The sequence below is a fragment of the Montipora capricornis genome, chromosome 13 (genome assembly GCF_036669925.1).
Source record: "Montipora capricornis isolate CH-2021 chromosome 13, ASM3666992v2, whole genome shotgun sequence".
NCBI classification, from domain to species: domain Eukaryota; kingdom Metazoa; phylum Cnidaria; class Anthozoa; order Scleractinia; family Acroporidae; genus Montipora; species Montipora capricornis.
Genome location: NC_090895.1, coordinates 38,557,617 through 38,583,271, shown reverse-complemented (window position 1 = coordinate 38,583,271; position 25,655 = coordinate 38,557,617). Strand labels below are relative to the sequence as shown.

Genomic DNA, 25,655 nt, shown 5'->3' with positions numbered 1-25,655 from the left:
TTTAAAAAGTCAAGAGATGCCCACTTGATGGATTGCTAACTGACGTAAAGTCGGCCACGAGAATATCAGTTTTCACGTTCCTAAAATTTTCGATGCCTCTCTAATAATTTTAAGTTGGTAGGAGCGGGCATTTAGAAATGCAACATTCCAATTGAAGCAAACAAACTTCTCCAAATCAAGGCTTTAAGTTCTATGAAGCGAATGTTTGGTTAATTAAGTCACCAAATCCGAAGAAAAAAGATAATTTTTTATCATTATGGCACTTGAATTAAAAAAGGACCTAATAAGTTGAATTTGTTAACTTTTCTTCGTCACTGTGTTGCTGAAAAATAATTCTTATTTAGGCGTGCGGTGCGTGCAGGCTCGCCTATCGCGATCTAGATTGCGCTGGAAAAATCACAAAACAAGTGTTCTAAGAATGGCAAACTTTGTGCTGAGATGGTGCTCAAACTCATAGAAATAGTCCCAGGGGCGGATTTAGAGGGGGGCCGAGGCGGCCGCGGCCCCCCCTTTCAGTTCGTCGGAGACTTTTTTTTTGTCAAAATATACAATAATTTTATCATTTTGTAAGCAGTCTGTTGGAGCTTTTGATTTTTTTAGCTAAAGCGTGATTTTTCGCTAATAGTATGACCAAAGTTGTGCGAATAAACTTTCAACTTACAGGCGTTAATATTATCCTTTCGAAATGAGGAAGAAGACTGGATGCGAAATACTTGTCTACAGTCAACCTATCTTACAGAGACTGTAACAACGTAAAATCTTAATGCCTATATATATAACTAGTTATAGCTGTCGCTAAAGTGCCAACGAGCCAAGCTTGCGTGATCTGGCGGCTGCAAACATCACGCGGCGTACTCGTGCGGCACTCTCATTGGTTATCGCTACGGTCAACATTTCATCGCTTTGGTCTACATTACAGCTTTTGGTCTACATTACACTCAAATTTGAAGCGCTTCTGAGATTTCGTCCGCCTAAAAATCTTCTCGCGGCTCTATAAGCTGCCGCCTCGCCAGGCCTTCTGTCTTCAGAAGGCCTGACTCGTTGGCAATTATATATATTTTGTGACTTTGGAGCGAAGAGTCAAAAACCATGCATCATTATAACCATAACTTATAATTTTATTCAATATGGAATCCTGATACATTACGTTCCAGATTGCACCAGAGTGCATGTAAGAGTACCCAAATTTTCAAAATTTTCTGGGGGGGCATGCCCCCAGACCCCCCTAGAAAGTACCGCCTAAGGCGCTACTGAGGCGCGCTAACGCGCGCTGATTAGTATTCTTGTTCGGCCCCCACTTTCAAAAAATGCTGGATCCGCCCCTGCAGTCCTCAAACGTTGCTAAAAGCTCTGCAACATTCCTTTACAGATTTTCATAAAAATGCCTTCAGAAAGGTTCACAGAGGAAAAAACGTCAACGTTTTTAGAGCAAAAATTCGTTAATATGATTTTTTGAAGATTGACATGATTTCAAACCAGTGCTCAACATCAAAAAAAGTGGCACGGACTCTGGCTAATTTCAATCATGCCGTTTTTTGTTTGCTAAATTATCCAATTCCACGATCATCCAGATTCGCTGAAAACTATCCTCTAAGACAAAATGTTGCTCCTAACTTGCCTAAAATTCAAAGAAAGAGCTCAAATGTTGCCTAAAATTCGGATTTTCTCGTATTCTGCTCGAAAAGCAGAAAGTGCTCCAAAATCGAAAAGCGCTCAAAACGTGCCCTGAGCAATGGGGGCAGACCTAAGTGTCTCAGTTTCAAGCATATTGTTATGAGAAATTGTAAAAGAAATTCCGTTTTGCTCCTGCGCATGCGAAATAATACTTATTTGTCCTAGACCTAATACCATTTTAGAAACGAAACTACTTAAAACAACGATATAGGTGGCTCAACTAGTTTAGATAGTTTGGAGGGAATGTTTTGCTAAAAGGATTATATCTAAACATTGTTTTGTGCAACGGCAATGTTAGGGTACCAAATGAAACACTAATAACTGCTTAACACGATGCAGTTATTAACGTGACGTAATAGGTCACAATGACAACAAAACAGCCATCTAAAAACAACCTATATTTTGTCTTTAAAACTCTTATCTCAGAAACGAACTCGGTGACCCCAAGTTTTATTGCTGGAAAGGCTAAGATAAATCTCTCCGCAAAGTTCAAAACATTTGTCTGGAGCGGATAGAGAGCCACCTTAAAATTTTCCAATTGTGAAGGTGGCTGTGAATCCACTGCGAAGAGGTCTGCTAACCACTTTCCGGCCATTAAACTTGGGTGTCACTGACTTCGTTTTTGAGATACAAGTGTTTTTAGGTGGACCTTTTGTTGCCATGGGGACCTGTTATGCCACTTCAATGAGAACATCTCGTAAAGCAATTATTGGTGTGTCCAAAAAACCAAAATTTGAAAATTGGTACGAGCTTTTCCTCGTATGCGTACTGAACTGACCGTAGAAAAAAACGGTAAATCAAATTATACTGACTTTGAAAATGAAGTGTGTGCATGATGGTCTTTTGTGCTCTCAACGCGCAAAGTTTGATAAGAAGCAGTGTGAACGCGCAGGTTTATCTATTAAAAGTATAAAGCATTGCGGTTTGGAACCTTATGTCCTCTTGACAACATGTGAAAAAAAAGCGAAATGTTCCTTCCTTGAACGAGCTTGGTTAAAGGGTTCAACTAGAGCTTTATTACCCTTTACCACACATCGTCTAAGAAGTTTCAAAGGAAAAAAAAAATGATTTCTTTAAGATAAGTCAATGCCCCACTCCCCCCGCTCCCCGCAATGATTAACCCGGCCGATTTCATCGTCCTACCAATAAACTCAGATTAACGATAAACGATATTTAGAAAGATTTGGCCTATTCATTGTATCCTAAAGTAAGCAAACCAAATTCGAAAAATATTTGAAAATTACTCGAAATCTCCTACGCAGAGATTAAATCGTCAAAATGCGCACAGGATCCAGGTTTACAACGCAAAAACTAAAATAGCCAAATAAGCCGAGGCGTACAAAATTAAAGAGAATCGTGCAAAGTTATAGCTAAATTTCTAGCGCATTCCCAAATTTCACTTTTAGCTTTTAAATTGATGGAAATTTTTGAGAAATATTATTGGAGAATTCGCGTTTTGACAACCATCACTAATCAAAGATACTTTTTCAGATAAAATGAATAATCTTAATACCGTTTCTTGAGTCCAATTCTTCATTGCTTGCTTGATTTGATTTCTTTCTTGATTATCCACCTTCTGTCATCTTGGTCCTCAATCCTTCTTGTGAAGTTTGTCATCTCTTAAAGAGGAGAAACAGTTGATGAAATTACCGTTTAAATCGATGATAAATTGCGATATTTCCTTCACATGTGAGAGGTTTGATAAAGGAATTAGAAATAAGAACTAAGGTTTCTTACGGCCAGAACATATGTTCCAACAACTTTCCACCCGTGAAGATTTAAAAGTCTCTTTGAAAGCCTAAATTCAATTCTCAAATAGCAGTTCTTCTACCATTTTCTCCTCGTAAATAGTCTTGAACCATATTTCAAATTTATGGCTAATTGTTTGTCATTGCAGCGTGAAAAACGCGTGAAGCTTAACTCATTCAACCCGAGCCATTCAATGTTGCCAAGTTTACTAAAAAATATGTCTTCGTTTTGAATTAAAATTTTAGAAGCCCGAACTTAAAACTTCAATTCGTACGTCACTTTTATCATACTTACCATTTGCGTAGCTGAAGCGGTGGCTTAGTTTCAAAATATGGACGCAGTGCTTTCTCTCTTCATGTCGATTCTTGACCTCGTTCATAAGAAGTTTCTGGAATATTGTGATTTCACGCATGCGCAGTGTGGAGGGTCTATTGAATATGCATAAAACGTTACAACCAACCAGAAAATAGAGTGAGACCAGGCGATTCGTTCGTGTGATTGTTTGTTTGCTTACTTATTCCTGTTTATTTGTTTTGCGTTATGTATTTTATTAAAAGCTACTAAAACTATGTTTTTTCTTACAAATATAAAGTAAAATGAAATGAAATAATATAAAATAAACAAAAATAAAAATAAAATATTCTTCACTTTATTTGATTCCTTCTCAAGAAGTTTGGAAACGGATCCAACATTGTTGCGCTAGGATTCGGAGATCACCGAAGAAAAGAAATGTTGTGAGTTGTTGGCTCAAAAGTTTGACCAGTTTCAAACTTCGCGCAACAACACGCAATACCATGCAGCGTGGGTGTGCAAACAGACTCAACATGTAACACCCAACAATGTTGCGTCCGTTTGCATAGAGTTTATGACCCGTTTTTTTCAATTTTCATTTCTCCATTTCCAAAGTTTAATTTACGCAAGCCGTGACCTAAACGGACAAAGTGTGCGATGCTTGACTTATGCCCCGTTCACACCAAACCTTAACCATGTTTTGAACATGTTTAGTTAAACACGGTTTCAAAGTGTTTTCTAATTAAATCAAGTAGACTGAATTTTGTCCACTACAAATTTAATACAGATCAAAGCATGTATTGAAACTCACCTCAAGGCTCGTGTAATAGCCAGTTGTACATTTTTCTGTGACTAATTTTCATTTTAACCTAGTTGAATTAAACATGTCTTGTTTGTGTGAATGTGGGAATTAGAGATTCCATATTTGGCGGGAAAACTGTTTTGAATATAGAGAGTCTGTGAAACGTTAACCACAAGGAAAGAGATGGGAGTTGTGATGTCCAGGTCATAAACTCCTTCTTTTACGGATGTTTTATCTTGGTTGACTGACGAGGTTAGTTTCGAAAGAAACTTCGATGTTTTGGTGCTTCAATGGGTCCTCCTTTTTGCAACAAAAGACTCGCAAACCGTCAGCATTCGACGTTAATTAACTCTTTTTTAGACGTCTTGTTAATTTCTTAACAGTGAAAACAAAGCTATAATAAAAGCTATACTCCGTAATTCTTCCGTAATGGAATTGCACTTAGGCCAAGTGCGAAACTGAATAAGATATTAGTGCAATGGGCCAGGATCTGTCTAACTGAGAGATCCAAAATGATCTGGGCACTGCGAAGACCCTGTCACAATGTAAACCTCTTCCATTCGGAAGATTCTTGCGGCTACATGTTAACTGAACGAAACATCTGCTTAGCCCTCTAGGATCTACAATTGTAGCTTCCTCCAGCGTGGTAAACGTTGCTACAGTGAACAATTGAGAATTTTCTATTTTAAACTTAGAGTTATATGCATATCAATAACACCTGCTGTGTGGCAATAATGCCTTTTAGGATAATTCTTTTGTTTTGTTTCAAATCACGGATATTCTTGACTGCTTGTCTCGTTTCAGCAAAAGCCCTACCACATGGCATAAATTACCAAAAAAAACCAGAAATCTTTGTTAATTCAGCTTTCTCGGCGACATCTAAAGAAGAAGACTTCGAGGATCACTTCCGAATAACGACTTATTTTTCATTACTTTGGATACCTCTTTGAGAGATATTTTGCTACAAGTTCCGCTTTTCGTCTGAGGTAGGTTACTTGACTTAGCTTCGACAAACTTCCCTGTGCAAACGAGTGGAACAACTTGACATTGACAGAGTTGAAGACATGCACTCAATTACACTTGTCTTACTACAACGATTTGCTTGGAAGTTTTGAAAAAAACCTTCGCAAAGCAAAAATCTAATTATTCCTTGCAACATTTTTAGTAATATAATTCTATCAAAATTATTCTTTATAGATGTACTGCTATTTATTATCTTTGTTTAGCATGCTACTTGTAAACTTTGTTTCAGGACCTTTCTGTTGAGCATGGTATCCTCGCTAAAGATTACTGTTATCATTACTAGTATTTTTAACATTATTATTATTATTATTATTATTATTATTATTAATATTATTATTATTATTAAAACAGATAGATAAATAACGACGTTTAAAACAGCCTCAGATAGCAAAGCCTTTTCACTGTGTGAACCACACAATTCTTCACAGGCAATTTGTCGTAGTGGGTCGATGACTTCCTCTCCAGCAGAATACAAATGACTCCAGTTAATGACGCTATTTAAGTCTTAAGACCTGCAAGAGTTGGGGTTTCCCAATGATAGGCCCTAGATTATTTGCCACCACCAGGGGCGGATCCAGCATTTTTTGAAAGTGGGGGCCGAACAAGAATACTAATCAGCGCGCGTTAGCGCGCCTCAGTAGCGCCTTAGGCGGTACTTTCTAGGGGGGTCTGGGGGCATGCCCCCCCAGAAAATTTTGAAAATTTGGGTACTCTTACATGCACTCTGGTGCAATCTGGAACGTAATGTATCAGGATTCCATATTGAATAAAATTATAAGTTATGGTTATAATGATGCATGGTTTTTGACTCTTCGCTCCAAAGTCACAAAATATATATAATTGCCAACGAGTCAGGCCTTCTGAAGACAGAAGGCCTGGCGAGGCGGCAGCTTATAGAGCCGCGAGAAGATTTTTAGGCGGACGAAATCTCAGAAGCGCTTCAAATTTGAGTGTAATGTAGACCAAAAGCTGTAATGTAGACCAAAGCGATGAAATGTTGACCGTAGCGATAACCAATGAGAGTGCCGCACGAGTACGCCGCGTGATCTTTGCAGCCGCCAGATCACGCAAGCTTGGCTCGTTGGCACTTTAGCGACAGCTATAACTAGTTATATATATAGGCATTAAGATTTTACGTTGTTACAGTCTCTGTAAGATAGGTTGACTGTAGACAAGTATTTCGCATCCAGTCTTCTTCCTCATTTCGAAAGGATAATATTAACGCCTGTAAGTTGAAAGTTTATTCGCACAACTTTGGTCATACTATTAGCGAAAAATCACGCTTTAGCTAAAAAAATCAAAAGCTCCAACAGACTGCTTACAAAATGATAAAATTATTGTATATTTTGACAAAAAAAAAGTCTCCGACGAACTGAAAGGGGGGGCCGCGGCCGCCTCGGCCCCCCTCTAAATCCGCCCCTGACCACGGTTCAGTAATTATTTACCTGAATGTGTGAATAAGGAAACTGTATATATGTATGCAAACGAAACGGCTATCATGGCCGGGGAAAGCAGTAGACCAAAATGACTTAGTTTACTTGGTGCTTAAAAAAGAGACAAACTGTTCACGAGGGAAAATCTGCTATGAGCTTGAGGAACAGTCCTTTCCTTGGTCTAATGAGGTGTGGAAGTTATCAACAACAAATCTTTCCTCGTCTTCCTCGGGATTTCCATTGAAATAACAAACTTAACTTGTCACAACACGTTGAATCCCATTGAATATCATTTCATGCCAAAGTTAAAGTATTGAGACATATTCGTTGCCTTCCCAAACCTACCTTAATAATATCCCTTCCCCTCCTTTTACTCGTCAATGCGGTGGAGCGGTTTAGGAGGCAATGGCTTAAAATCCTTCCCCTGCCGCCTGAGAGTGATACTTACAGATTTTGCTCTGTCTAACGCCAGACGATTTTACTCGTCAATGGGGCAGCCTCAGGATGAATGGGTTAAATAGTTAACAATTATTGGACGAGGTTGAGCAAAATATCGTCTGCGAGACACTGACAAATCACGAGTTCAATAATTATTTTATCATTCGATGACTGAGTTAACTTTATTTTTCACAATCCCCAACAGTTAAAACTTTTTCTGAAAGCTCAGGAAAGCGAACTGCCATTTTCACACAAGAGCGTGGTTTCAATTGCGCATGAGCAGAATATTATTTCCAGCAAAGCACTTATTTGTAGACAGTTATTTACAGGTCACGTGGTGGGCTCTCGGCCAATGAAAAGGAAGGAAAAAGTCCATCGAATGATAAAATACATTTATTTTACGACAGGTGTTCCGAGTGTTCTTTACGAGGTAGTTGTTTAGTTTTCCGGCTCAAAATTAAAAAAGAAATGGAACTTCTATATAATAGAGGTGCTAGCTTTAACCCATAAAATAGCAAAAGGTTTGAGGGGCGAGCCGGATATCCTTGCATGCCAGAGCAAAGTGTATGCCATTTGAATATCTATACAAATTTCGTCGTTCAACCCCGTAAATTAGACTAAAACACCTGGAACTTCACGCCCTATTTCTTGCAAACAGAGTGTGGGTTCTTTGACGTCCCCCAGAAGTTTACCAATAAGGGTTGCAAGACGGTACAATTTATTGTTCTTATCCGATGTAAAAGATCGAGAAACAGTGTAACCTTGTGAAGATTTCAGTAAGAAGATTCAGTCTGTTATTTGAAGACCTGAGTGTTAGTTCGAAACTCTTAAGGGTATAATGAAAAAAAAAACATCCCGAACCAAAGTACAGTGGGGGGGTTACCGCACGGGATTTGGATGCGGTTGAAGTCAAATCCCGCTCTGACCCGCAGCCGTCAAATCCCTCTCTCAGTGCACGTGACCTTCGATCAGATTTGACTTTTTTGATTAGTTTTCTTCTACACGGATCGCTGTTGTGTTTCTTTAAATTGTTACTTTCAACAAAGGTCCCCAGAGGCTTCAATCTTGTAATGCTATCACGCCACCGAGCACAAGTACTCAGTTCTTGCTAATTAGACATGAGGCCCTCCCAGGGAAGTGGGTCCTTGTTCCCTTTAAAAATTTGCTTGTGTTCCTTTGTTGCTGGAATTACATACAAACTTGTTCTCAGCTTTTTGATCACTAAAATGACTTATGCTCCCTTGCTTCCTAAGACGTTTGTCTTTGTTTCCCTGTCCCCCAGTTTAAATTAGCCAGGTTCGTTTGTTCCCCAAAACCCCTGGGAAGGTCTCAGACATAGCTCGGAAAATAGCTAATTGGAGCTCTCATTATTTTTAAAACCATTAAAACCTGCCTATAAACTTGACCCTTATTACTACTACCTGTCTGGCACGTGAGAATCAGTAATGCATAAATAAAATTATATTCGATCTCAATGAAGCAGTTAGAAAAATGGTCGAGGAAGAAATTGCTACGACCTCCGAATACTGGGTGCAGAGTGTTTATGGAGAGATTGTGGTGAGCATGAAAAAGTGTTGTTAATCGATGGCCATTTAAAATTGATTTATTTTAGAAAAAGTACTAGTTTTGTTACTATTTAGGAGAATACTAAGTTTGTTACGTTTCAGTCCGAATAGAACGTTCGCTTCGGTCTCCAAAATTTATTACACAAAACAAACCGTTGAGAACTAATTTAAAGCGATTACAGAACTGTTAAGACTAGTGGAGTATATACTGAGGTTCTCGTAACTTTTGGGACGATGTTGTCTTTGTTACCAGTAGTTATGGAAATATAAACATTTGATCAGTTTTATCGCGTTTGTCTAGTACGAGGAAGCGCCACTCTGCGCTACTCCAGAAGCCTAAGTAAAATGCTTAAAGTTCTTATGACAAAAGCGACCGATTGTGTATAAAACTTAGTCTTATGTCTTGCAATTTCGCTTAAGCCTTCTCTGTAAATAAGTTCTGATCATTTTGCAATTGAAAACATGTCTTCAACTTTAACAGTGGGGGTTAACGAGCGAGGTAGACTTTTATTTAGATCACAAGGCCGTGATTTACTCAAAAGGTAACACGACAACAAACCTTTGACACATAAAACTACATCTACAAAAAATATATATTATTTTAACTTCACAGGTGCAATAAATCATAGACAATACTACCTTCACCAGTTTGTTTTCAAATTAACTGTATACACTTCACTTAACCACCTGCTAAATTGTCCTCTAGTTAATAACCGCAAATCAATTTAAATAAATTTTAATTGGCTAATCAAAGTCCTTTAAGTGGACGAGGAAGGAGTTTCCATTCCTGCTCAAAGTATTATTGAAATATCAGCCGAGATAATTTCGAGATCAAATTTTAACGTTCGATGAAGCGTTTTCAGTTTCCTCAGAACGAGTTGGTTTCTATTCGCGTTTCTACACCGCCCCAACAAGTTTGACGAACCCTGTGTCAGACCTGTGTCTTGAAAATGGAAGGCCACCCAGGCGTGAAGACAATAACACCTGTAGATATCACAGCCTAAATTGTTTCCCCATTCTCCGGCATTTCTCATTCAAAACGAACTAATCGTTCTAAATGATTTTCCTTCAACTGGCCTTTCAACCAAGGAATTGTGACAGCAGCATTTCTTGTTGTTTAGTGTTTGTGATTTCAATGATGGCGCTTGGTTTTAGTGCATGTGTCTTGTAATGTCCTTAATTGTTTAACCTAGTTTCGTTGAGCCTTCCTCGAATGAACCAACATCTTGGGGATACAAGGTGATGTGGGTGCATATATGTACTTTTTAGGAATGGCATGGGTTGATGCGAATCTTCAAAAGGAGAGTGGCACAAGCCAGGAATCGTTTTTATTATATGACTAGCTCCGTGAGCAGGCAAGATGAACCAAATCGCGCGCTGTGATTGGCTACCCGAGCGGGCAAGATGCTACCTTGCCCGCTCGGGATTTCTCGCTTGGGTCCCGCAAGATCAAAGATCATTTTTTGGTGTTTTAAGTGATATAATAAATCCTTTATTGACCAAGCTTGTTCGGTCAAGATGGCTGGATATTGGCCAAGTTCCTTTTTTGCGTGTTTATGGACCTCGACTTCGTCTCGGTCCATAAACACGCAAAAAAAGAACTTTGCCAATATACAGCCATCTTGACCGAACAAGCTTGGTCAATAACCCATATATATTGACTGACCAAGTAGCCGTTCTCTTTAATCCTAAAGGATATCTTATTCAACGAGAATATGGCACATATTACCAGAAATTTTCATTGTGGCCCGACTACATACCATTGGTTAAGAAAGATTAAGCACCTCAATTAACAGCGAGCAATGCAAGCAGTCAGGACCTCCGACGGACACTCGAGCCAGTGGGCAGAGCGTCACAGCCACATGCAAATCCGTCGTCCTCACCACTGTCGTGAAAAAGCCGCCAAGTTTTCCTTTCCTATTCCTCCGTCAATTTTCAAACACAACATTTCTAGTTGTTCTTTTTTTCTTTTGTTTGCTGCAGATTTGAATCAAGCCAATGGATACCTGACGATGGGGCTCACAAGACACTGCAAGTTTTTGTTCAATCTAGTAGCCACAATAGTGTGTGTGGTGCAATGCCATAAGAAGGGACACGACAATGCAAATCCTGCTGCAGCGGTTTTGACAAAAGACAAAGCCAGAGAGCTTACAGCAAATCCCAGTGCTTTAATACACGAAGCACTGAATCTAGTTCGCACGAGACGAAGTGTCGATTTGGCGTACGACGACCCACTCTCAGGGACAAATCAAGGACGAAGGAGGCATTTGCTAAGAAAACAGCCTCTAGAGGAAACTTTAACGGGCGAGGAGAGAGAGCACACTATAGACAAACGTCAAATTCCCGATGGCTTGGGCATGCTGACTGACTATTCCGACGCTGACTCGGAGACTAGTTCATCGCGGATTCAGGAAATGACTGGTTTCTCGAGGAAAGAGAAGGTTCACAAAAGAGCGACAACGGACCGGCACGAAAATGTAAGCAAAAAGATGTCGGAAAATTAGGAACTGCGACGTGAGCTTCAGCAGTAGTGATTGGCTATCAATTGTCTGGCTGGTTTAGCAGGACCAGATACCGATAGACCTTCTAGCCTATCTTATCTTGTTAATCAAGCCAAGCATGCAGTGGGTCTAGACGGCTTCCCTGTTGTCGGACTTAATCAATTGGCATGTCTGTCCCCAGGACCCCGTTGATAACGGTACTTTGTACTGAAGGGTTATCCTGGGTAAAAATTCCATTTATTATTGTTATTATTATTGTTATTATTATTATTATTATTATTATTATTATTATTATTATTATTATGTAAGCAAAAAGATACCAGAAAATTAGGAACTGCGACATGAGCTTCAGCAGTAGTGATTGGCTATCAATTGTTATTATTATTATTATTATTATTATTATTATTATTGTCTGATTCGCTGCATGCAGGGATTGTTTGATTGTTTGCTGTGTAAATTGATAAATTCAACGACCACCTCCATTGCCTTTGTGCTTGCAACAGCTCAAGAAACAAGCCAGCCCTTTGCCTTTGAAAATTTTCCCACTGTATGTGGCTTTAAGATAAATAATGTTTCTTTTAAGTTAGATTCTAAACTAACTTCTAATGCAGAAGTGAAATTGGTAGAAAACCAACGGCATACTGTTGAAAATTATCATGTTTTTTTTTCTATTTAAAATACCAGGATGTTATAACTTTGACTAAAAAGTCTCAAGACACGAGGCCTTTGGAATTCAACTCCATGGTTCTTGAGGAACTCATAAAAAAACTGGCACCACTCCTACGAGGAAAAGATGGCAGGGACGGGAAGGACGGGAAAGATGGAAGAGATGGCCGAGACGGACAAAGGGTAGGAGAATGTACTTTGCATCCTTTTATGGTCATGTAATAAAGACGTTGGCCAAAATCTGTTGCGTCTAACATGACGTTGGGAGTACGGCTCAACGTGCCAGTAATGCTGTAGAGGATATGCATGAATTATACACTCGAACTACGGATTAGTTCATTTAACTAATTTTGAGAAGTTGGCTTGGCCGTGGCTTAGCATGGCTTTTTTGGGACTGCTCACGAAGGTGTTCTCCAAACTGCGCCGATAATCATTCCCTTAGGAAAGTACTATCCCGGCGCGAAGTTGGTCAACACTAAGTTCTCCTGTTGCTAGAAAAAGGTAGCAAATGCTTTGACTGAAGGTAATTACTCAGAAAAAAAAAGTTGTCGAACGATTTTCTTGAAACTTTCCCTGAATGTTTCCTACTTATCCCTGTTTTGAAAACAACAATAAAAAAGATAAGTCACCGTGCTTGCTTAAGAGATATAATGTGCCAATCTTACCCCATTGATGCCTGTACTGATACTAATCACGTGCGTTATTTCATCCGCTCAGGGTACATTTTGGGGTAGCTAAACGAGAGGGTTTTTAAAGTAACACTTGAAAAAACAGCTGACAGGTAGAACGTCTAGAGCATATGGAACACTGTCTTACGTAGTTTATGGAAAAATCACTCAACTTAAAACGGCGTCAACTCAAAGCGTTTCTCGAGTCATTGTTTTCAAGATCATAATTTACATCCCTGGGAAGGGGCTCTGTGTACGTTTTTAGCTATATCTTTTTTTCCTTCCGATAAATTAAAAAAAAAAAATTAAAGGAGATAATATGTACACCAAAATTATGTAATAAAAACTATAGGTCACCGTGCTCGTTTAAGGACGGTGCCTACAATAGTTATTGCGCATACGTTCTGCACATCTCCAGATACTCGGATTTCCTATCGGTGATGCTTACTAATGCAGGGATATTTTTGCGCGGCTTAAAACTATTCGGAGGAAGCAGAACTTAGCAAGTGCTCTTGCCATCCAAAAAGAAAATTGGGGGTAACCATGCATTTTTCAGAGATAATTAAGCTTTAATTTGGAAAGGAACGCCATACATTGCTTTGTATTTTAAAGCTTTTTGCTAATATCATTGATTAATTATCTTTGAAAAATGCGTGGTTACCCCCAATTTTCTTTTTGGATTTTAATAACATTTGTCGAGATCTGCTTTTCCCGCATATTCATAAAACCGCGCAAAAATACCTTTGAATTAGTAGGCACCATCCTTAACAGTAAAACACCATCGTACCTGTCTATCTCCATTATTGTAGATCGAAACAACAAAATTCGCCATGTTCTCGGAATGCGCGCGCTTATTTGCAAAGAGTTATGGGTCATTCACAACTTCTCTCACGTGTTTTGAGAACTGTTTCAGCGTCTATGATCGACTTAAGCCACATTTACAATGTCGCAAATTTGACCAATTTACAAATATTGACACACCATATGCGTAGTACAGGATGCGCAGTGCATTCTGAGGAATCACCTTAAAGGGACACTTCAAATTTAATATTGAACGTGCATTTAATTGCGAGCATTTCAGAACGTTACATTACTGCATTTTTACGAGTTTCTTCCTTTTCTGCCTAGTGTTGCGCCGGATTTTAGCAAAACTCTAAAACAAAACAAACGTCTCCTATAAATACTCTTTGGATTTATCCGCAAAGAAGTCGTTATAGTACTTAAGCGAGGGAGTCCATTCGGTAAAAAGCGCACTGAGTGGTTTTCCATGAACTTGCACGTCAAAATGAAACTTGTTGTAAATGTGGCGTGATAGGCTTGAACTAAAAAAATCGTTTTGTTTTGTTTTGTTTAGGGTGATCCAGGCTATCCAGGCCCTCCAGGTCCTACTGGTCAATCTGGATTAAAGGTAGTACTGTTGACTACTAATGCGATCGACTCGACATCTTCCCAAGTCTGTTCATTTGCCAGTAGCATATTCTTGCATCGCCCCTCCTCGCCTCCAAACCAAGTCCAAATGCAAGATATTTTTTGATGTTAACAACTTTCACTTTTCATATAAGTTATTTCATAAAAAAGTGCTTTGCATGTTTACTCGTTTGTAGGGGTGTTCTGGATCCTCAAGAACACAGGACGACCTCCTACTTCCTGAATCAAAGGTATGACAAAATTATCAGGTCGGCTTCGTTAACTAAAGGTTTAACTTCAACTGCACTATTTAACAAGTATTCTACGAGGGCGCGCTGGATATGAAGTGATAGATAACCAACGAGGCGCGTAGCCCCGAGTTGGTTATAATCATTTTATATCCAGCAAGCTCGAGTAGAAAAATTGTTTTATTAAAAACTTCAGGATCAACAACTCTCTGAAGCATCGATTTCTGCCTCGGACAATTCCGGTCCAAGACGGCTTTTGTCGGCCATTTTTCTCAGAGCTGCAAAAACGTTTTCAACTCGCTTTAATGCTGACGCGTTCCTTGACCATATTAGGTACAGCAGGTATATGAACTGATAGCCTGTGTCCGGCAAGCCAACGAAAATGTTAGAAATCTGATATCCGTAGTTCATCTTTAATAAATACAGATAGCTTCTCGACTCATGATCTTAAAGGGACAGTTTGTACATATATCGATCATTTCGTGCGAACGGCTCTGCGGTTTAATGCAATTCTAATCGAAGTCATATAAACGGCATGAAAAAGCCCAGTCGTTGGTTAGGTTTCTCAAGAAACAGTGGTTCTGCGTGGTTGAGTGAGTGAAGCACGATGATTTGGTCTTATCAAGTAAGTCGTTAGAGCTGTTTTTAATTGAGTGTCGAAAGTAATTAGTGCTTTGGTTTTTCATTACTTCACTCAGTGATTGGTTCAAAGTTCTCGTGCCACTTTTTCAACCAATCAGAAGTGAAACCAAAACCGATCGTGGCTCGCGTGTGCACATTTTCCCGTGCTTTGTGTCGGCTACGTGTAATTACTTCGAGTTTTGATTGGTTTACTGGATTGTCTCCGTCCTTTTTGATTGACCAAAGTAATTACTTTGGTTTTGGTTTTACGACAGTCGATTGAAACTCGCTCTAAAAGTTAATTGACCAAGGCGAGAAGATGATAAAGTCAACGTTTCCAGCGTTAGCTCTTTCGCTCTAACGAAGGGCTAACGACCAAAAAGGTCAGCTATGGATCTCCCTACGGTTTTATCAACTAAGCTGATACCACCAAATTAGCGGCAGAAACGTTCCGCGAAGGGAATCGGCCAAGGCGATTGCCGAGTAATACTTATCTAGTCCTGCCCTTAATTAAATCCTAATCACGATAGCATGACTGCATGGGTTTAATCGTACGATATCACAGAATTGTTTCCGAGTGAATACCGCGAGAAAAAAGAAAGCCAATTGAAAAATGCATAATCCCAGAGGACCTCAGGGGGCGGTCAAGGTTCGATTTCCCAATGCGGACTCGTTTAATGAAATAGAGCAAGTTTCAATCGAGTGTCGTAAAACCAAAACCAAAGTAATTGCTTCGTCTAATCAAAAAGGACGGAGACAACCAGTAAACCAATCAAAACTCGAAGTAATTACACGTAGCCGACACAAAGCGCGGGAAAATGTGCACGCGCGAGCCATGATTGGTTTTGGTTTCAGTTCTGATTGGTTGAAAAAGTGGTGCGAGAACTCTGAACCAATCACTGAGAGTCACTGAGTGAAGTAATGCAAAACCAAAGCAATTCGCTACTTACTTTCGACACTCAATTGAAAACGCTCTAAAACGTTAATGGTGTATTCTTAACTTGATATTCATTTCCATTTAACAGAACTATAAGCAAGGGACACAAAATAGTACAAATATTGAAGATGAGTTTCAGTAACTGTAGGGTACAAATTCGGTTTCTGGCGCTCCTCTGCACAATGTAGGGTCAAAATTTACTTTATAGTGTCAACCGAAACCAATAATTGTTACAGTAGTTTCGCTAGTTCCAGTTCCTAGTTTCATTTAACGAAAATGTAATATTTCTTCTGTAGGAAAAACCATCTGGTCACTTGACAAGCGATGGTGGAGCATTTCGTTACAGAGACGGGTTGGGTAAGTGCTCTTTCTTTCGATTTAGGATTCCGTCACTTTAATTTGCGCCAATCTTTCATGAAGACGGACGTTCCTTGCAGAGCTACAGTAAGTGCCAAAAGGGTTAAGACACCTTCTCTTTTAAGGAACCTCGCACAAACCTCTCCCCCAAAGTCTTTCCATCTAACCCCCTGCCCCTCCCAAACATCGCCAACTCTTCCTCTTCCGTTACCAACATTAAAGTGGGGAGGTGGGGGAAGAGGGGGAAGTGCAAGTGGAAAATGTAACGTTAAGGTGATTTTTCCTAATTTTTGTCTTCCCAGTTCAGTGTCTTAACTACTTTTGTCGCTTATTGTGGGTTTAAGGAATAAATGTACCCTCTTAAGTGTGATATTCACAAGCTGAAAGCTGCAGTTCTTTCAAATACGTGGAACTTCAGTTTCTTTAAGTAATTTACGTTGGAGAACTACATTAGTCACTTAGTCCATGGCTAATCACCATAGGCAACGCAGGTTTAAATTGAATTCGACTGAGGTTCTAGACGAGGTCTGCCTGGCCCGGGGGCATCTCAGCCAAGTAAAACATCTCGCCCTTTCCACCAATTGAATCCTTCATACTTATTCTGCTGTCCCATATTCAGCTTCACCTTGTGTCCATGAATGGCCCAACTTATTACCTCCTTGCACCTACGTATCGTCATGAAGTTGCTTTCATTTGAGTTATTTCTTTCTATACAAGGCCTCGAAAATTTCAAGAGGAAAAAAAGAGCGGCTTGACTTTGACTCGACGTGACTTTTTTTTCCCTGTTTGCAATACAGAATTCTCCCGTTGGTGTTCCTCGTGTCCAACAGCGCATCTGGCAGGCGGAATGAAATCAACAAACACTTCCCTGGAAATACCCAAAGATGGAAGATATTTTGTGTATTGTCAAGTCCATTTGCTCCAAACTGAAGCTGACAGAACGGGTTTTGAGATACTCGTGAACGGAAAGATCTTCTTGTCAAAAGTCGTGAAGGGAGAAGAAGCGACTTATTCGGGAGCTGTTTTTTCAATGAAAAAGTCTAGCATCGTTTCGGTCAGACTTTTGGGACCAGGTACCATTGACGGAGATCACACTGTAAACTTTTTGGGTGCGTATCAAGTGTAGGGAAAGTTGCCTCAAGACAAAGGGAGCAGGAAATGTTAGGTGGACTTTTCCAGTTTTTGTTCAAATGGATGGCGGCTGCCTTTTTGTTATCATCATTAACAGTCATTGATAAAAGGAATCGTCGTCATTGTTGAAGAAATTGTTTATCTTGACAATCATCATCAGCATCATCGTCGTCGTCAGTATCAACATCAGCATCAGCATCAGCATCGTCGTCATCATCATCATCGTCATCAGCATCACCGTCGTTGTCATCGTCATCATCAGCGTCAGCATTGTCGTCATCATCGTCGTTGTCGTCATCATCGTCGTCATCATCGTCGTCGTCATCATCATCGTCATGATCATGATCACCACCACCACATTTCAAAGTCTCACGACAGTACCTGTTCACCAGCGCTATGCAGCTCGTTTAAAGTACCAAGCGCTATTGCAAAGCAGAAACTATTTTAAAGATACCACTGTTCTAACGTCCCTTCACAGAAATTATTTATGATGCCGTAAGAAGTTCTTTTTCCGCCGACCCTAAACCGTGTTATACTCATTGGTAAATACTTTCTTTGTTGTTAAGCACTGAATAATGCTAACCCGAGTTTGAAGATTTTGTAATTCTTGTAAGAGAGGAAACAGGAACTGAAAGATATACCGGTAAAGCCATCATGTCAGACAAACTGCCATTTTGTTGTAAAAAGTGGACAAAATTTTTTCAAAATATGTAGAAGTAACTTATTGCTATCTGTAGACAGATTACTGCAAGGATCTCTTGGAGCTATACCTATAGTGTAACTATTAGTAAATACTGTAAATGCAGTAGCTAGGTATCCTTGCACTCTGATGTTCATCTGACTACAGCTTCTATTCATGAGGCATTATGTGTAAACAAAGTATAAGTGAAAAAAAATAAAAGAGAGAGTGATAAACAGTATCCAATTCTGGTGCTAGCAAAGCAACAACAACCAAGACATGGTTTCATTCACTGTTGATCTTCTTTTAACAATTAAGTGAACAAATGCTTGAATGCCACATTTCAACCACATTGACAAATCAGATTTCGTTCAATAATTATGCTACTCTGGTTAGATAAAAATTGAATGAAAGTCGTAGCTTAAAAAGTTACAATTTAAAGATCCTTTTCTTCTGACCAAAGTAGCATTGAACTAAACTGCAATGCCATTGCCAATATCAGTTTTGTTGTTGTGACTTAAGTCAATAACTCAAGTCAGTAATGCTTAAAATAATTGGCTTAAAATGACTTGAAAATGGTTTTTATTGATTGAATGTTTTCTCAATGCAACTAAGTGGGTGATTCAACATTTATCATTTAGATTTGAAGGACAACATTTTTTCATTTGTTCTTTAAGCTAGACTGCGAGCAGTCCCTTCATAAATTAGTCAAGCAGCCCACGTTTCTGAGGCAGTCGTCTTGTGTCACTCAAACGAATAAAAAGACCGAGGGAAGCTTCTCTCTGCCTTTTTATTCATCTGCACCACAAAAAAATACGGCCTCAGAAAAGCAGGCTGCTCGACCGATTTATAAAGGGACTGCTCACAGTCTAATTTTTTTCTTGGGCCTTTAAATAGCCCTCCAAGCCTCAACATGAACTAACTTGAAAATTTCTTTTGCGGCATGATAACCCAATTTGCCTAATAACTAAAGAAGCAAAAAGAACTCTTGTTAAAACTGTCTTTACTTTGTCATTTAACATTTTTCCTTTGAAGAGTAACTACCTATAGATTTCACTCTGTCTAATGCCATACGTCTCAAGAGCAAAAGGGCTAAGCTGAAATACTGTTTCAATGCTATCATGGTTGTTTGTCAGAAGTTATAAATCAACATATTAAGTCCTGATTTAAACTTAACCAAGTCCCAATCTTCATTTATTTATTTGTTTTATTACTTATTTTTCACATACATGTAGGATTGAAGAAATATTGGTTTTTATATACATGGTCCATATTGTGAAGGCGAATGGACTAGAGATTTTCATCAAAAGATTTAAGGATGGTGCCTACTATTGTTATTGCACATAAGTTCTGCGCAGCTTGCCAAGTCTATTGAAACCTGTCCAGCATTGGTGGGAAGTGAGAGCTTTCATACACCACTGCACCATCTCTCCTCCCAGCAGGAAAACCTATTTGAAAATAGCATAGAGTATCCTTATTAAGAGCCATCCCTTGGTTCATCAGCCTAGTTTACTGGCCAAGCTCGATCCTTATAGTGATTTCCTGTAGCTAAGACAGTGGAAGAATAGGAGTTAGGGTTAGGGTTAGAAGTTTACCTGATTCTGCCGGTTATAACTGTAAAGATTGTAAATCAAATCACTTGAAATTAGAGCAGATCAAGCATATCTTTTTTTTTTTGCAAGAAGGGGAAACCAGAGTATACCTACAAAAAGAAAAACCTGATCACATCCTATAGGTTGGAGGTTTCAATCTGGTTAAGAGCATTCATGCTTTTGCTGAGTATCTCAAGGAGTATACACTGGCAGTAGTGTAAATTACTAAGCAGAAGGTGTGCCCATGTCTTTCTATGATGACATAATTTCTACGTATTAATTTGAGAAAAAAGAAGCTACATTGATAAATGGTTTGGCAGATGATCAAAAGAGTTAAAATCAAGGAGGATCAATGCAGAGACAAAGTAACGAAGTTACCTAAACACCTGCTCCAAGATGCTTTTAATTAATAAAATTCATGTTAAGTGCAGCAAAACTAATTGAACATTACGGGTATAAACCATGCAAAGGATCACTCCTTGTTGAGTTCATATGATAATGCTATTGATCAAATCATAATTTGCAATTTGTAATCAAATTTTGACTTAGGTATTTTCCCTCCTTGGTCTCCCTTTTTGGCTGTTCGCAACTAAAGAACATCAAAATGAGTCTTACCCAATTCCAGGTAAGAACGGTCTGTTTCTTGCTAGCAGAGACTGCAGTGTCAATATAATGGGTTTCATTTGGCTAATCTGCAGAAAAGAATAAGGCATGATTCAGGAGGGCGAAAATGGCGAGGCCAAAAAAACCAGCCTAGTCTTATGTATGTCATAGAATTGTGCCCCGTCGCAAGTTACAACTGTCTCTCCTTGAGAAAAAAGAAAACATTTTACTACATCAGTTTCAGGGCATTTGGTATGCAGGTCAGATTCCACAGGTCAAGTTTAGAAGTTCCCTAAGACCTGAAACGACCTTTCTGCAGAGTGATTAGGGTTAGTAGACACTTTTGATATTCTCTATTTATCTGTAGCACAGTGACATGTACACTTGTGACCTGTGTTTTAGACCTGCTGACCTTTGGTCATCTTCAAGATGTATTGGAAAGTTATGCTGGTTCTTTGGAGTCATCCCACCTATTAATTAACTGACCTTATAGATCTCACTCCTTTTCATATTTACACCTTGATCCTAAGGACTGGTTATTAGGGCCAATTCCTTTTTATAATACACCCATCCCACCTTGGGTAACACTAACAATAAATTAACCACCCACCCCCTCCTTTAGCAATCTTGAGGAGATTGACATGCTGACACAATTACACCCACCCCACCAAAAATGACATAAATAAATTACCCACCACCACCCCCCCACCCCCCTCAGTAAGCAAGGCTCAATGTGCGGACACAATAGGCCATTTTCGAGTTCATGTCTGCCTCCTCTTCAAAGCGAGTCTAAGTGTGACGTTTTTCCTATAAAAATAGTTTTCATTCATATGTAAAGTAGAACTAATTACCGTGACAAAAACTTAGCACTAAGACTCACTTTGAAGAGGAGGCAGACATGGACTTCGAAATGGCCTATTACTTCCATCATTCCATTTGGCCCCCTCCAGAAGGACGGTCGTTTTGTCCTTCAAAGAATTGAAGATCAGAATAATGATAAAGATTGGTTTGATATTCGGGTACAGAGTTGTTATTAAATGGAATCTCCCACAGTTTACTTACAAGATCGTTGCTTTATCGTCCCAAAAGTAATGTTCCTTATAAAAAATGGTGTATTAGAATGGGAAACTTCGTGCAAAAGCATAAAACAAATCATTCTCGTTCTCAGATCCCATCGTTTCTCTTAGCCGACGGGAACTTTGCACGAGAACACGAAGGGCACGTGGCTTCAAGTGACCTCAACTAAGAGATTGTTTCTCTTCGTGTGACTGTCAAACAGAAAGAAGCAATAAGTAGTATCGTAGTTTTATTCAAAGACACTCCGGTTCAAGAATTTATTGTTCGCAGCAAGAGGCTTACCCATGAAAAAATAGGCACGCATTACGTACATGTGGTGCAGTAGGCTGGTATTGGCCGTGTTTTCACGAACGGGTTTTCAGGTCGCTTAGTGAGTGACAACCGAAAATTACGTGGAAACAGTTCCTTTCCCGATTACGAACAGTTTTCACTTAAGTTAGCCCTATCGGATAGGGTTGGTACCTGGATGGGGGACCATTGGGAATCTCCGAAACGAAGATATCTCATCTTTTTTGTTTACTTGATTTCTTTTTTGTATTTGGTTGTTAACGGTTTTTCTGTAATCTTCTTTTCGCGTTTTTGATGAATGGGGATGGAGTCCCTAAGCAGTGCCGTTACGAAGCTGGTGTTGACTCACAAATCCTGTGAGGCCTGATTACCCATTTTATTTTTATTTGTATCATTTTTTATTTACGATTTATTTTGTCATTAACCGATTACGTATAAATTGCGGTAGTAGTTTTCACTAAAGTTAAGCCCGTTCGGCTGGAGTTAATACTTGGATGGGAGACCACCGAAAAACCCCCTTGATGAAGACATCAAGTCTTCTATTTTGTATTTGGTTGTTCAAGGCTTCTTTGGAATCTTCTTTTATCCTGTATTGGAAGGAATAGCGATGAAATCCCCAAACGGTGCAAGCTAAGCACAAAGCCTACAAGCGCTCTAGACAAAAATGCCACCAATGTTAACGCCATTGTTGAGGTTGACCATTGCTCTTGCAAAGTAAAACAAAGACGACAAATAAGCCGCAAACAAAATAACTGTAAAATGGACATCAAATTTTAAAAGTCAAGGAAATCCTGCATTAGTTTCGTAATTCATGCACGCGCTGCAGGCCTACAATCTTTACACTCCCTCAAACAGCTCTGATGACAACATAGATATTGCCTTTATAGTGCATTACCCACGATAATTTGAATTCCCTAGAAGTTTTTTCGTGCGAAGGCCCCGCCGGCTAAGAGAAATGATGGGATCTAGGAACGAGAAAGAAAACGGATGCAATACTTACTTCATGTAAACTTTAAACAGAGGTAATTTTTACTAAACTATTTTTTTTATTGGATTCTATCATCTGTCAACATAATCTCTCCATTTGTTGGCCATGTTCATGTGCACACGAAATTTCAAGGCAGCGTTGAGCATAATTACGTAAGCCCCACCAAAGCGGCTATGCTACCTACGCTGCATAATCATCAACTGCTGGCCACTAAAACGGTAAGCGCAAGCCCTGCTCTCGGAGACCGACGGGTGTCACCAAATTTCAGAGGTTTGTGGCATGCAGCCCTTAGTAGTTGAATTCAGAAGCAGGCAAGCAGTTGTATTTCGATTCAAATGAAAACTAGAGAGGTGGTGAAATGTTCGATGAAGCTAATGCAAAATGCAAACCTCTCACAGATGAAAAGGGTGACGTTAAAAAGGACTCATGGAGAGGAGAGGAGAGCATTACGAGCTATTAGGGAGCTTCACGGTACACCTGGCGTTTTTGAGTCACGGATGGAAACCCGGGAACTGATATGAGTTGTTGTCCTTTTTGTGGCTACTACTCGTTGAGAGTAGCCAGCCTCTGATGTTGCCACTTTCTAGGAGTGAGTGTAAGAAGTGCTAATCTTCGGATAGTGTTCAGAATCGCACGGTCGGGCTTCGACCGACACCTATGCTATAACGACCGACAACGATGTCATGTTATCATTCATATAATTAAAGGAGCGATGTCCAGTTTTCATTCTACCGTGTAGTAGTGGCCAACTCGACTACCTATTTTTTAACTTGTCTTAACACGACCACATTTACTCGGAAGGTATGTTTTCACTGTAAAAGACGATTAGCTCAAAAATCTACTCGGAAAGGCTCCCTATTGACATGTTTACTGTCCTGTTTGCGGTCTACAGATGTGCATAAGGCACAAAACCAAAAAACGAATTTGTCATTAACAGTATTTATTATATGACCTCAAAATCAAGGATTGAAAACACAGTAGCAAAGCTGCTCGGTTGGACAATGGTCACAAACCATACTGGCCTGTGTAAGGGTTCTAGTTTATATTTGTAGTCTGTGAAGGAGCTAAAGCACCCAAGTTTTTAAGTTCACCTGCACTTACCCCTAACAAATTCAAGCAATTTTGTCAAAGACACACCTCTTCACAATCAATTATTTCAATGAGGGAATCTTTTGCTCTTGCTTACATTATTCTTGTCTCAAGATTTTGTTGCTAGAACCTGTGTTACTATACGCAAATTGACTTCAAATGTGGGAGAACTTGTATAAACTCATTGAACTTTCTAATTTTTAGTTGCAGATAGTCAGCAAATTTGAAAAACGGAAAAATTATTAAGTGCAAAAAGCGGTAATTAGCTTTCATAGAAACGTCATCAATGCGCTTCTATCATGCCACGAAATAAAACATTAATCAATTTAAAACCGTTCTTTGAATATGAAAAACGAGAATTCATGATCATTTACGTCTCTTTTTAGGGCCACCAGTTATCACAGTTATATTTTTTAACGACTAACAGCAAAAGTTTCAAGTCATCTCAATGCTAACGTAGTCAACAACAACAATAGTAAGAACAATCAACACAACTTTTCAGCTGGCGTGATATGGTCTGAGAAGCGCACGAGAAGGGAAGAAGCTGCTAGTTCGTTTTGGGGGCTTTTTTAAAAAACAATGCATATTCGGAGAAGCTTGGAGTAATTTCAAAAGTAGATAGCTTGCAGTTTTTACGTAAAGAAGCCTCCAAATCAACTGCATTTTGGATCAGTAAAAGAACAACAACAAACAAAAGGGAGAAGGACTGGGCTCTTCTTCCCAGTCCCGTCGCAGCTACGCCTCTTGTTGGACTAACAGTTAACCCCCTTATCAGGGGCACCTAACGTCAATTTTCGGGAAATATCTGTTCGGAAGACGACTTGAGATCTAGAATTTTCGGAACATTTGTTGTAAAATTTATTGCTTGCCTGCCTGTCCTAGGATTTTCGAACATCTAAAAAATGTTATAATTGCCCATTTTTAACGGATTTTTACCTCAAAAAGGTCACCTAGAATTTTCGGGCGCCTTTTTTCTGGCTAAAATTTTCGAAAAAGTAAGTTTTGATCCCTAAAATTTTCGGACCACTAGACTTTCAGCTAGGAAATCCGAACAGATGAAAAATTTTTGAGGGATAAAAATATGCCAATATCTACAGTTTAAATACTAAAATACGTTAAACAATACTATGTTTAAGTGGTTTTGAACTACATTCTCGTTGGGTGCCCCTGCCTTATGTCCGTGTGCTATGTTAACCATATTGACCCCTCTCTAAGCTCCGAAAATTATTCAGTGAGTATTATATTCATTGGGGGAAAGCGCTTGAACACTGTTTTCTTTCTTCGTTATCCGTTTCATTGCGTTCTTGCCCAGAAGTAGCAATAGTTCCAGAAATTCGCAGCATGTAAGCACGGATATACCAATCCACAAACCCAGCTGACCGCCAATGTCTGCCAGTAAGTTGACATCCTGAAATAAAATCAAATCATCTCGGATATTCTCCGAATATTGACTTTACATAATTTAAAATATTTTAACATAACATCACAAAATTGCATGTTACAATAGCCCAAATTGGATATATTAAAGTTCAGTCCTAAACAAAAGGCATCATCTCGAGGCTCTGGGGAATAAATATTAGGATTCCCCAGGGCCTCGAGATGGTGACTTCTGTTTAGGACTGAATTTTAATCTATCTAAATAAGGCTTTGTGTTAATTTCTTTTTAATCGTTGCCTAAGAATTTTGCGATGTTTCTTGGTTCACATTGTTTCGGTCGCACAAAGATACTGTGTAAGCCTCAGGGTTTCATTCAATTTTTTAATTCGATATTCAACTGTCCAGGACTTTTTAACCACGCCTTGTAAATTCTATTAGTAAATTTTGTAAA

At 39.2% G+C, this 25,655-nt stretch overlaps 2 protein-coding genes across 7 annotated transcripts in view; one reads left to right on the top strand and one right to left on the bottom strand.

Moving 5' to 3' along the window:
• Positions 1-18,463, top strand: part of LOC138030213 (ectodysplasin-A-like) — a 32,700-nt gene extending 14,237 nt beyond the window's left edge. For 2 of the 5 annotated variants that reach the window (XM_068878090.1, XM_068878091.1), the window contains exons 6-11: positions 10,959-11,452; positions 12,161-12,325; positions 14,165-14,218; positions 14,415-14,468; positions 16,320-16,380; positions 17,178-18,463. In XM_068878090.1, the coding sequence (XP_068734191.1) occupies positions 10,959-11,452; positions 12,161-12,325; positions 14,165-14,218; positions 14,415-14,468; positions 16,320-16,380; positions 17,178-17,506 (1,157 nt within the window). In that variant the 3' untranslated portion in view covers positions 17,507-18,463. Of the gene's footprint in view, positions 1-5,350; positions 5,503-8,858; positions 8,968-9,961; positions 10,215-10,958; positions 11,453-12,160; positions 12,326-14,164; positions 14,219-14,414; positions 14,469-16,319; positions 16,381-17,177 lie in introns of those variants that run through there. The other 3 variants (XM_068878093.1, XM_068878092.1, XM_068878094.1) reach the window with 3 other exon arrangements.
• Positions 18,464-23,417: 4,954 nt separating this feature from the next.
• The window catches only part of LOC138029982 (amiloride-sensitive sodium channel subunit alpha-like), a 19,274-nt gene continuing 17,036 nt past the window's right edge, over positions 23,418-25,655 (bottom strand). Inside the window, exon 13 of one of the 2 annotated variants that reach the window (XM_068877823.1) lies at positions 23,418-25,235. In XM_068877823.1, coding sequence (XP_068733924.1) covers positions 25,056-25,235 — 180 coding nt within the window. In that variant the 3' untranslated portion in view covers positions 23,418-25,055. The remainder of the gene's footprint in view (positions 25,236-25,655) is intronic. The other variant, XM_068877824.1, reaches the window with a different exon arrangement.